At 38.5% G+C, this 11,449-nt stretch overlaps 1 protein-coding gene and 1 pseudogene across 2 annotated transcripts; both read right to left on the reverse strand.

Moving 5' to 3' along the window:
- Positions 1 to 672: 672 nt before the first annotated feature.
- On the reverse strand, positions 673 to 2,641 carry LOC149016509 (serine/threonine-protein kinase SAPK7-like; annotated as a pseudogene). The gene is made up of 9 exons (XR_016173496.1): positions 2,409 to 2,641; positions 2,252 to 2,326; positions 2,074 to 2,175; positions 1,938 to 1,991; positions 1,717 to 1,809; positions 1,542 to 1,634; positions 1,351 to 1,455; positions 1,161 to 1,259; positions 673 to 1,082 (listed from the first exon to the last, which is right to left on the reverse strand). The product of XR_016173496.1 is annotated as a serine/threonine-protein kinase SAPK7-like (transcript).
- A 2,392-nt stretch (positions 2,642 to 5,033) lies between these two features.
- On the reverse strand, positions 5,034 to 9,496 carry LOC149016510 (protein NRT1/ PTR FAMILY 5.10-like). Its single transcript, XM_089154638.1, has 4 exons — positions 9,028 to 9,496; positions 8,727 to 8,944; positions 6,439 to 6,986; positions 5,034 to 6,067 (listed from the first exon to the last, which is right to left on the reverse strand). Exons 1-4 carry the CDS (start codon positions 9,185 to 9,187, stop codon positions 5,248 to 5,250), a joined length of 1,746 nt encoding a protein of 581 aa, XP_089010764.1. The 5' UTR covers positions 9,188 to 9,496; the 3' UTR covers positions 5,034 to 5,247.
- Positions 9,497 to 11,449: the final 1,953 nt, after the last annotated feature.

An 11,449-nucleotide genomic window follows, 5' to 3' on the forward strand; every position in this document is an offset into this window, starting at 1 on the left:
GCCATGTTCCACATAAAGCTTTATTTAGGTTTAAGGCTACAATTGAGGAAAAACCATTTATTGAATCATCCAATTGAGATGAAACCCAAAAAATAAAAATTCTATATATTCAATCCATACTATCCATAACACAACTGATTTTTTCAGTTTATCAAAACTTCATTTGTTATTGACGTCAGGAGTGAATATGCATATCATAGAAGCATTCTCAACAATTACTCAAAAGATTGACCCAGAATCTGGTAGACTGGAACTTTCTCTCCCTTAAAAGAAGGAAATAATAACTTGAAATCAAGAGAGGGGTTAAAATGAAGTGGAATTTTACAGTCAGTTTTAACAAGCTCTATACCACACCTTTGATTCCACTATAACAAAGTGTTCTAGTTTGAACTGCTCTAACTACAAACTTCAAAGATATAGCTTCTATAGTGATAAAAGGAGAGTAATACCTAGTTGAATTGCAGTTCTCCACTGATGAATTTCTTTGGTGATTTTAGCAGATTTAACTTGTTCCACTTCTTATGCTTGTCAGATTCTTCTTCTACTTTGCATTCCATTTTGTATTCGTCATCGATGCTTGAAATACTGACAGTCCTTGAAACTATAGGAGGTGTCCTTAATTCTCCACTGATGAATCTTACTGGTGATTTTAGCAGATTGAACTTGTTCCACCTCTTATGCTTGTCAGAGTCTTCTTCTACTTTGCACTCCATTTTGTATTCCTCATCGATGCTTGAAATACTAACAGACCTTGAAACTATAGGAGGTGTCCTTAATTCTCCACTGATGAATCTCATTGGTGATTTTATCAGACTCGTCTTCCTCCCCCTCTTCTGCTTGTTATACTCATCTCCTACTCTGCTATCCATTTTGTCTTCTTCAATGCTCAAGACACTAACAGACTTAGAAACTGGAGGAGTTGTTCTTGCTTCTCCCACAATTTTCATTATTTCCTTCTCACTTTGAGGTGAAAATCTTGGGCTGTCTTTTTTATAGTAGATGGCCTGAGCAGAATCTGTTATACCCCTAGGCAAGTTCTGTAAGAACCATGGATGATTCTTGATTTCTTTCATTGTAATCCGCTGCAAGTTTACCACACCAGCAACTTTCAGAACAATGCTTCACAGTTATAGTTCATGTAGCCAATGTCCTAGACATACCTTGGATGGATCTGCAACAAATATACGAGAAAGGAGTTGCTTGATATCTTGTGATAGATAAATGTAGGAAGGAAATTTGTATTGGACTGTTGTTATTCTCTGCAGAAACAAAAAATCAAAAGGATTGTAAATGAACTATACAGTCCAAGTCATGAACAAAAAAGAAATAAGATAAAGGGGGACTATTTACAGCAATAGTTTTCCTTAAATTCTCTGGCTCTACTGGATCTTCAAATGGGTATCCTCCCACTAGCATAACATAGAGAGCAACTCCACATGACCACACATCTGCAAACTAAAAGTACACAGGAAGTGTGAGAGAAGACTGAGCAAAGTGAAATGGCAATGTTCCAAAAAGCAGGAAACAAGTTGTGAAATTACCATTCCATTGTATTCATCTTCAGATATGACCTCTGGTGCAACATATTCTGGTGCTACCACTAGAGACTTGGGCCTTGAATGCACTGAAGAAGACTGTATAATGATCCAGAACACCAAAGAAAATGAAACAACATCTTCAAAAGTAAATATTTGTTTTGGATCATTGGTTACTGACCATTGAGAAGCGAAAACCACAGATTTTCAGTCGAGGTACTGGTAATTTATCTACTAGCATATTCTCCAGCTTTAAATCTCTGTGGCAGATATCCTAAGACCCAAAGAAGTCTTACATAAGTGGAGATTAAATGTCGCATTGTAATTCACCTATATGCAATTCTATATAAACTCTACCCATGTAATGGATACAAAACTGGTGTTTTTGGGGCTTTATGGTACCATTGAATGGCAGTAGGTAACACCGGATATGAGCTGCTGAAAGAAGTATCTAGCCTGAAAATTTCAAGAAAAAGAGAATTATAAAATAAACTACTTGAAAGAAGAAGAAGCAATAGAAAACAGAGAGAGGGGAAACCTCATTTTCTGTGAATCTACCAGCACAGCAGATTCGCTCGAACAGTTCTCCACCTGAAGCATACTCCATTACAATAACTAGATGATTTGGAGTCAACAGAACCTGTAAAGAAAACCACATTGAAGGATCACTACTCAAATGCCTCTGAAAAGAGACCAACTTTATGATGAAAACTTGCCTCCTTGAATTGGATTACGTGTGGGTGTCGAAGTGATTTATGATTAATTATCTCTCTGGTTACACTCTCATCAATCTGCAACAACAAATGAAACTCAAACAACTGAAACAGAGCTCTAGCTACACATCAAAGACTCAAAGAAGTAAAATTCACTTGCCTTGTTTCCACGTTCAATGAATTTCATAGCAACAAGATCATTGGTCATTTTATTCCTCATAAGCTTCACAAAACCAAGAGGTCCACCACCAATATCTCTCACAAACTCGTACTTTTCCATTCTCTGTTATACCTTCTCCACTGTTCCCACCTTACTCTGATTTCCTTACAGCTTACCAAAGACCCTCGATTCTGCAACACTCTAAGAGAAATTTGCAGAGATTGAATCGAGGAATCAATCCAAACCAGAAATTTTGGATTTTTTAAGTGTGCTAGGTTATAATTTTTGTTGGGTTAGAGACGTGGAAGGCACTCAGTGTTCACTGAACGAAACAGCTGCTCACGTAGCGAGTTTCCAGCCGTCCTGATAAACGCAGCCGGCACAGGAAAGATTTAATTAAGGCTTTATGGAGTTGTTTGAAGATCTTACAACCGTTGGAGAAGTTGTTGAAGATCTTACAACCGTTATTCCCATTTCAAAATGTTTATCCGAGTTGACTTTTTTTTTTTCAACTTTGAAAGTTGGTTTTCCTTTGCGGGAGAAACCTCAAACATCCTCGAACATGTATCATTACTAAGGAGTCAGCCCCAAGGACGAGATGTTAATTGTATCGCTGGTTGCTGCCGGATCGCCGTAGGTGTTGATTTAAATTAAGTGTAGGTGGGGTTTAAGGCGGTTTAAAAAACCTTTTTCGTAGAATTGGGTTGTGCGTAGCATTAAATATGTTGATCGTTTTAAACAATAAAATATCATCGGTGACAACGTGTGTGGCTCTGTGCCTCACCCTTTACTTTAAAAATTTTTTTTATTTGATGGGGAGTGGGAGCGCTCGTCTTCTTCTTCTTTCTTCGTTTCTTCGCCGGGGCCTGGCCAAAGATCGCGTTGGTGGTTTTTCGTCGGGGCTCGGGTCTCCTGGTTTCTTCGGTTTTGTCTTGCCGTTGGTTCTGTTCTCCTTTCTTCGCTCGGTGGTTTCCGGTGCTTGTGCCGGCGGCGGCGTGTTTACCTTTCCGCGTTTTGTGGTTGGTGGCGTTTTTGACTTTTCGTTCGTGTTTCCGTGTTTGCGCTTCCGGCGTTTTGTCTCGTTTCCCCCCTTTCGTTCGCCCTCCGGCGCCGCGCGCGTTTCCCCGCTGTTCCCTGGTCAGCCCAGACTAGATGTTAATTGTTATAGAGGGTTTTCTTTTTTTTTTTCTTTTTTTTGGGGTGGGGAATCTACCACGTGTCCCAATAGAGTCAAAGAAAAAATATCCTTGGATTTTATAATATACTTTTTGTAAAAAGAAACTGAATAAAAGAAACTCAATATGCCCCATTCTCCGGACTAAGAACATGTCAAAAAACAAGCATTTATCACATCTACTCAATTGATAATGGTAACCCCTCTTAATAAAGAGGTTATGAGTTCAACCGTCCCTAGTGGTGTATCAATATATGTAATAATTCTCACCCATAATATAAAGCTACCAATCCCTCTTAGACTTGTAAATGGATAGCCGAAATCCTCCTCTGAATTTGCATTCTTATTCGTTTAAGGGTGTCCGTATCCGAAAATTTTTCTTACCAGAAAATATCTGTATCCATCCGTTAAACAATCGGATTCGGATTCAGATATTTGCTTTTGGATCGGATAATATCCGGATACAAAATTATTTGGATAGAGTGAAGTGTTCAACATTTTTTTCTTTGAAAATATATGCTAATTGGATTTCCAAAACCGGTAATCAGAAATAGTTCTCACCCCTAAGATAAAGCTACCAGTCCCTCCTAGACTTGTAAATGAATAGCCGAAATCCGCCTCCGAATTCACATTTGTATTTGTTTAAGGGTGTCCGTATCTGGAAATTTTCTTACCGAAAAATATCTGTATCCGTCTGTTAAGCAACCGGATTCGAATTCGGATAATTGCTTATTGGATCGGATAATATCCAAACACAAAATTATTTGGATAGAGTAAAGTGTTCAACATTTTTTTTTCTTGAAAATGGATGCTAATCGGATTTTCAAAACCAGTATTCGGATTCGAAAACTGGTAATCAGATAATCAAAATAAAAAATTATCCAATTAGAGTAAAGTATTAAACATTTTTCACAAATAATGGCTGATAATCGGATTGATTAAAAAAAAACAACAAAAAATGACAATTACCAATCGATAATTAGATAGTTTATCGAATCGGATTATAATCAGATATCTGATAAGTTCCGAATTCAAATTTGGATGCCTTCTCTCAATTTCCGCGGATTTGGATTCGGAATAGCGGTTTTTGCGAATCAGATTTGGATTCTAGTGTATTTAAGCGGAATCCGATCCATTTACAGGTCTAGACCCCCCCATCCACAAGATGGTCGGTGAAATACCCTAAATAGACATAGGGCAATACGGATTTCAAATTTCATATGATTTAACTAGTCTGGATCACCCCCCCCTCCCATTAGGGAGAACAATTTACTCTCCCAATGATTCTCAACCATACAGTAGGGGTGAGATCCACCTCTAAATACTAATCAAGTGAGATCCCAATCCCACACCTATTATATGGTTCAATGATAAACATCTGCAGAGCACATTGTTCTCCCTTGACAGTGACAAGGAGGTGATCTGGACCCTAATTTAGCAAATATCTTACAATAAGCAACCCAGTCTTTAAATTAATATAGTAAATAAATACAAGAAGACTCAAGGAGAAATAAGATATAGAACCAGACAGGACCCCCTGTTTCTCTAGGAATGGAAATAGGAAATCAAAAAGTGGAAACTTAGTGAAATATTAATATACAGTTCTTACATAAAAATTAATATCAGAAAATAAAATTTGGTAAATTCCACTAGGATAAGAAGCTCTCAAATTTTGCTTCCCATTTTATAGAGATAGGATTTGGAAAAAAACAAAAATAAAGCCAATTGTATAGCACTAAGCCCTGCAAGAAGCCAATAGAAGTAATCAAGATGAGCTCGGTTGAGATTGTCTGAAAACCAACTTTCTTTTCCATCACCACCAGTTGCTTTCTCAATTGCAGAGATAAGAAAGCTACTGAGGAAACTTCCTATACCAAATATGCTGAGATACAGGGAGAGGCCTAAACTCCTCAGCCCATCTGGAACCTGGTCATAGAAAAATTCTTGCAAGCCAACCATGGTGAAAACATCTGCAATCCCAAGGAAAATATATTGAGGAATCAACCACCAAACACTCATTGGAACTGTAGCTTTTGGTCTATCAATAAGCCCAGCATCTATTGCAATTTGAAGCCTTTGCTTCTCAACTAGTGCAGCTACCAGCACAGCCAACATAGAGAACAGCATTCCAGTTCCTATTCTTTGAAGCATAGTTATGCCTGAGTGCCTCTTGGTAAAGATTCTAGCTGTGGGGACGATGATTCGATCGTAAATAGGAATAAAAATGATAATGGAGAAACTAATGAAGATCTGGAGTGATGCAGCTGGTATCTCAAACCCTGAACCTATTGATCTATCCATGGTAGCCCCTTGCTTGGTGAAGAATGTAGGAGGTTGAGTAAATACTACTGCATACACTAAGCATGTTGTCCATATAGGAACCAACCTCAAGACTGCTTTTGCATCCTCCACTTGATCCACACTGCACACTGCCCATTCTTTCTCTGAATCATTTGATGTATTTGCTAATGCCTTGTCAAGGAACCTGCAACAAATGAAAAACCAAAAGTAAGTGCCTGGTGAAGGATACCACTACAATTTGTAGAATGGTCAAGTAGCTTAGCAATGTTCTCAACTTGACAAAGCAACTAGGCCAATATCTTGATGGGTTCCATATGAGTGGCCCTCAGAGTGCACTTGACAACATTGTACAAGGACATGATCTGGTTTTATTAGAAATGTGTGATACAGGGCAACACCCTTGGCCTGGTGATAACATTTCCAGGAGACCCATAATAGAATTGTCTAGGAGATTGGGTTCAAGGGATCTGGCTTGAGTGGGAATTGAACTTGCACCAGGAAAAGAAAAAGATTGGAAGTGCTATAGAGAGAGCTAATTAAACCGAAAATTCTTACTTGAATTGGTTAGAACCTGGCCTAGGAACTACTTCTCCTACTTCCTTGTCCATGAAAGTGGGTGAATAAGTGATCTGCCGATTTCTTGCAGCTGCAACAAACACTTGTACAATCCGCAGAAATGGATTGTTCTTAATCCCATCGAAACTGTATCGATAAGTCTTGGTTCCAGACAAGAAAACAATGAGTCCAACGGCCATGCTAATGCATGGGATTCCAAACCCAAGAGCCCAGCTCAAGTTGTCCTGAATATATGTCAAAATAGATATTGTGAGTATTACACCCCCAGTCATTCCAAAATACCACCAATTAAAGAAGGAGCTCCTGGACTTGCACTCCTGTGGATCTCTCACATCGAACTGATCAGCTCCAAAAGCCTGCACAGATGGTTTGTGTCCACCTTGCCCAAGTGCAACCAAATACAGTGAAGAGAAGAACAAGATTATCTGGAATTGGGAAGGACTACATGAAGCATTGCTCTCAGTGTTGTGACAGCTAGGTTCACCATGTGAAGGAAGCAAAGCTGATAGAGATAATAAACCTAGCCCCTGCCATAATACAGTGTTAAGGGTTAACCAGCTGAATAGGAAGGATTAGAAGAGAAAAAATGTCAGCACATAACATGATCCCTCACACTAGTAATTCCCCATATTTATTGGTACCAACATCACAAGGCCTTCAGTGGTGTCAACCCTTTCCTTTTCTTTTCTTTCTCTATCATTGCTTTCCTAACATAATAACAAGGTCAGCTGTACCCGTCCTGTATTAACATATGGATCTCTTGGTGGCTTGGCACCCAAAAAACTTACTACTCCTGAAAATAAAGGACGTTCTTGATTTATGAGACTTTACAGAACTGGAATGAATCATAATGTACACGCGTGCTCTTCCCAAAAAAGAACCTTCTTCATAAATAATAGAGAAGGATATGACCAAATCGAGCTAGTGAAATTGACCCAATCTGAATTTATAACCCAAAGCAAATCAATTCTCATTTCATTTCAGAATCAATTCTTATTTCATTTCAGATGGTGCATCACACACTTGAAAACCAAATGAAATAAAACTAAAATCAACTAAAACAAACAACTGATCAAATTAGATAAAAACAAAATTCAAAATCAAAACCAATCAAATCTCACCCCACACCAATCCAACCTCATTCTAAAACATACTTTCCCACATTTTAATTTTTGAATCAGTATTACCACATAGAAATGGTTGAACCAATTGATTGGCTTCCCGCTGCTAGTGGGGTAGTGACTAGTGACATCCCAGTAAGCTAATAATTTTTTCTGGGTACAAGGGTGCTTTTTTATATATAGGAGATAGGGATATTACATATAACCTCATGGAGAGTCGAACCCATGACATTTTTACTAAGAGCTGTTGGTCATTACTAACCAAGTAACCCTATGATGGTCAATAGGGTAATAGTTAAAATGAACAAGACTCAAAATCGAAATCTAAAACCATCCATCCCAAACTGCAAGTGTATCTAATGGTTGTAAAGTGATACTGGTGTTTTTAAACTTAGAAAGAAAACCTAATAATAATCCAGAGTAAAATTAGAAGCAATTGTAATCATTCTATATTAGTGCAATCTGGTATTTGGCTCCCTCTACTTGGAAGGAATCTCTTAATAAGTACCTAATGAGTTATAGGATTCAGCCATGTATAATATTCTAATGAAAGACACTTATTGAATTTACATTACCTTGACTAGAATATTACGCATGACTAAATCCTATAACTCATTAGGTACTTATTGGCTCCTCCAATCCAAATGTGCACCTGAACCTGAGCTTGGATCTTCAGGGCTGGGAAAGTAGAGGGGGTTTAGATCCTCCCTTTCGAGAATTCTCCCAATGAATGCCGAATGAGTCCTAAGATTTAATCGTATGAAATATTTTAATCCAAGGGTTAGCAGAACTCCAATGAGTACCTTTTGATTAGAATATTTAATATAATTGAATCCTATCACTCATTGGGAGTTTTCTCCTAGGGAAGGAGCCAAGCCAAATCCAAATCCAAAACTAGGTCCTGTGTTTTTATCCAACTCAACTCATAGAGGGTCCACCACTGGCCAGTGACTAGAAGTGAACTCAACCTCAAATGTATGATAGAGGGATGTGATGAGACCACACTCCTACGATCCGGACACTGGTTTGAAGTATGAACCATAAAAGCCCGGTAAGTTAGGGGGTTCCACAACTGCTGCTTTTTTGGGGGACAAAAATAACCTTTCTGCTAGTCAAAATAGAGAGAGGGAGAGAGAAAAAACGAACCAGGATATAGAGGAGAGAGGAGAAGAGAATGGTACGATAGCGTCCAAGCCAAGTATCTGCGACAAAAGCTCCCAACAGAGGAAGCATAGACGCAACTCCGGCCCAAGTATTCACGTTTTCGGCAGCCATGGCCATGGATTGCTTCAGAGGCCCCGTGAGGTAGTTTATGAGGTTCGATTCGATCCCATAAAAAGCTACCCTCTCTGTGATTTCCACTCCTGCAATTAAACCCATATCTGCTTTCTTGACCTGAAAACTCAAAAAAAGCTAAAAGAATTTATGCCGCAGCTTAATAACTTACCGATGATAAAGCCGGCAGATCTCCAACCGCCGCTGCTGGATCTGCTAACTGGATGGCCTTTGTAATCGACAACACCTTGAACGGCATCATCTGTTCTTGATAGCAAGGGAGCTTCACAGCCTTGTTCAACACTCGACGAAGCCGCAGAAGATGCGGCCATGTCTCCGTGTAGCTAAGCTTTGCTGGTTGGATTTGCTCAGAACCTAAAACACAACCACAGAACCACCTACCCACCCCATCTCTGATGCATTTCTCTGTAAAGATATTTTCTGGTTGAATTTTTTATAATTTTGAATTCGCTTTCAAATTTCAATAGTGATTCGCTGATTTATCTCTCAAATACTGTTGAGAATCATTTCGAGAAATATGGGTTCGTCCGACTTTCCTGAGGAGCGAATTTTCATCCCTGTACTTTTTGTCTTCTTGTGAATAATTATTGAGTTTATGGACCATCGGCTGCTCATTCGGTAATCGTCGGCACTCGCACTACTTAATGAACTTAGCTTTCCTGTCATTTCCTAATATAAAAATGTTATCATTTTTTTTTTTTTGGTTAAAAAATGTTATCAATTTCATAGTAACAGTTATGGAAATTTTCTGTGCCATGGCCCATGAGTGAGTTAATCCTAATTTCTACCAAAAAAAAAAAAAAAGTTAATCCTAATATTTATGCCACTTTTTAAATTACTCACTATACTAATCAGATCTCTTATAAGTAACATCATCGATATATCGATTTTCAATATAACTTTCACATTCTAAGTTTAAAAGCATTATCCATGAAGGAAAAAAATCATCTGCTGTACACATCTCTCTGCTGTGCATAGCAATGCAACGCTAAGTTACGACACGTGTAAATATCAGTTTAATGATTGAGATCAAAATTGATAATTTTTAAGTGTAAAAGCCCCCAAGAAAAACCCATACCTGCTCTATATGAAAAAACCCGAATGATTAAAACACCGAAGGTGATGGAGAGGTAAGAGCAAGAGACGGTGGGGGTGAAGCCACAGTTGCCGACGGCGAAGCCACAAGAGGCAACGGCGGAGGAGAGGATTGAGGTCTGAGGAGGCAGGGTTGAGACTGGAGCTGGAGGAGAGGATTGAGGAGTTGAGGGCAGCGGATCAGAAGGGGTCATAGTTGAAGGAGGTGAAGCATCCGTTGAATTGGAAGATGGATCTGGACTAGTGGTCACAAACGGAGATGGTGGAGACGAGTTATAGTCTTCAAAGAACCCATAGCAAACCCTAATTGAGGAAATGATGGAATCAATAAAGAGTAGTATTATAACCTTCTGAATTTGTTCCATCACAATGTTCGTTGGAGGAAATGAAAGCATCATGGTTGTTGCATTACTTCCTTCCTTCCTTGCCGTTTGTGATTCTGTGTTGATACTTGAGAGACAAGGGAAAAGAGAGAGAGAACCAAATTTTGAGTGAATATTTATATGTCTGCACGTTTTGAAAAAAAAGAGGAGCCCAAAAGAGAGAGGAAGATTGGTTTTGGCGAGAGTTATTTAGCTTCCAGTAGAAGAAGAAACATCTGGTGCAGGTATGACAGTGGTAGGAGGAGCATTTGGAGAAGGAGAAGCCATGTTCAGAGTTTTTAATCATTCGGGTATTTTCATATAGGGCAGGTATGGGTTAAATGAGTTTTTCTCAGGGCTTTTACACTTAAAAATTATCAATTTTGATCTCAACCATTAAACTAGCATTTTACACGTGTCGTAACTTGGCGCCGCACTCCTGTGCACAGTAGAGAGATGTGCACAATAGACGTTTTTTTCCATCCATGAATCACATCTCTCCAACTTTGTGAGCGTTTATGATTTGGAGAGAAGGAAGTCTTGGATGGCAAAGAGAAATAGAAAAACGAGTTGAATGTAGGGTTTTTTGTTTAAGGTTATTCTTTTGCATTTGAAGCATGTAACTTGTTTACATTAGCATGTAACTATGATACTCAACAGCAAGGAGTGTCTTTGATATATTTTCACCCTATAGGGGGCCTGGTTGATAAATTCGATAACTCAAAGAATGGCGTTGAAAATTCCCTTGAATTTATTATAAGAATAATTAGTTGACCCCAAAGAGTTGGCTCAATTATAAAAGACCAACATCCCATAAATAAGAGGTTAAGATCTTGAATCTTTTTATGGTCAAAGCATGTATGTATATAAAAAGTTGGACCTATATATAAAAGCAATTGGTAGAGATATCTAGTTAGTTGCTGGCCACGAATGAATTTGACTTGTAAAGAATCAAACATGTAATGAACTGTTTGTCGTATCCATATTCTATTAGTTTTTGAATGGAATGAAGTTCTCCCAAACAGATATTATTGTGGATAGATATTGTTACTCCTAAAACATAATCATTACTCTCCCTGAGAATGTGGACCTACAAAACAATGTCCAATTGAAGGT

The sequence above is a fragment of the Hakea prostrata genome, chromosome 5 (genome assembly GCF_041222555.1).
Source record: "Hakea prostrata isolate BN-2017 chromosome 5, UWA_Hpros_2, whole genome shotgun sequence".
NCBI classification, from domain to species: Eukaryota; Viridiplantae; Streptophyta; class Magnoliopsida; order Proteales; family Proteaceae; genus Hakea; species Hakea prostrata.

Excerpts from the sequence above, each read along its gene's own strand:
- LOC149016510 (XM_089154638.1), bottom strand. The coding sequence starts at position 9,187 with ATGGCCGCATCTTCTGCGGCTTCGTCGAGTGTTGAACAAGGCTGTGAA. Across the intron at positions 6,987-8,726 it reads CCTCTCTCCTCTATATCCTG|GGGCTAGGTTTATTATCTCT; the intron begins GTTCGTTTTTTC and ends GTATTATGGCAG. Across the intron at positions 6,068-6,438 it reads CCAGGTTCTAACCAATTCAA|GTTCCTTGACAAGGCATTAG; the intron begins GTAAGAATTTTC and ends CATTTGTTGCAG.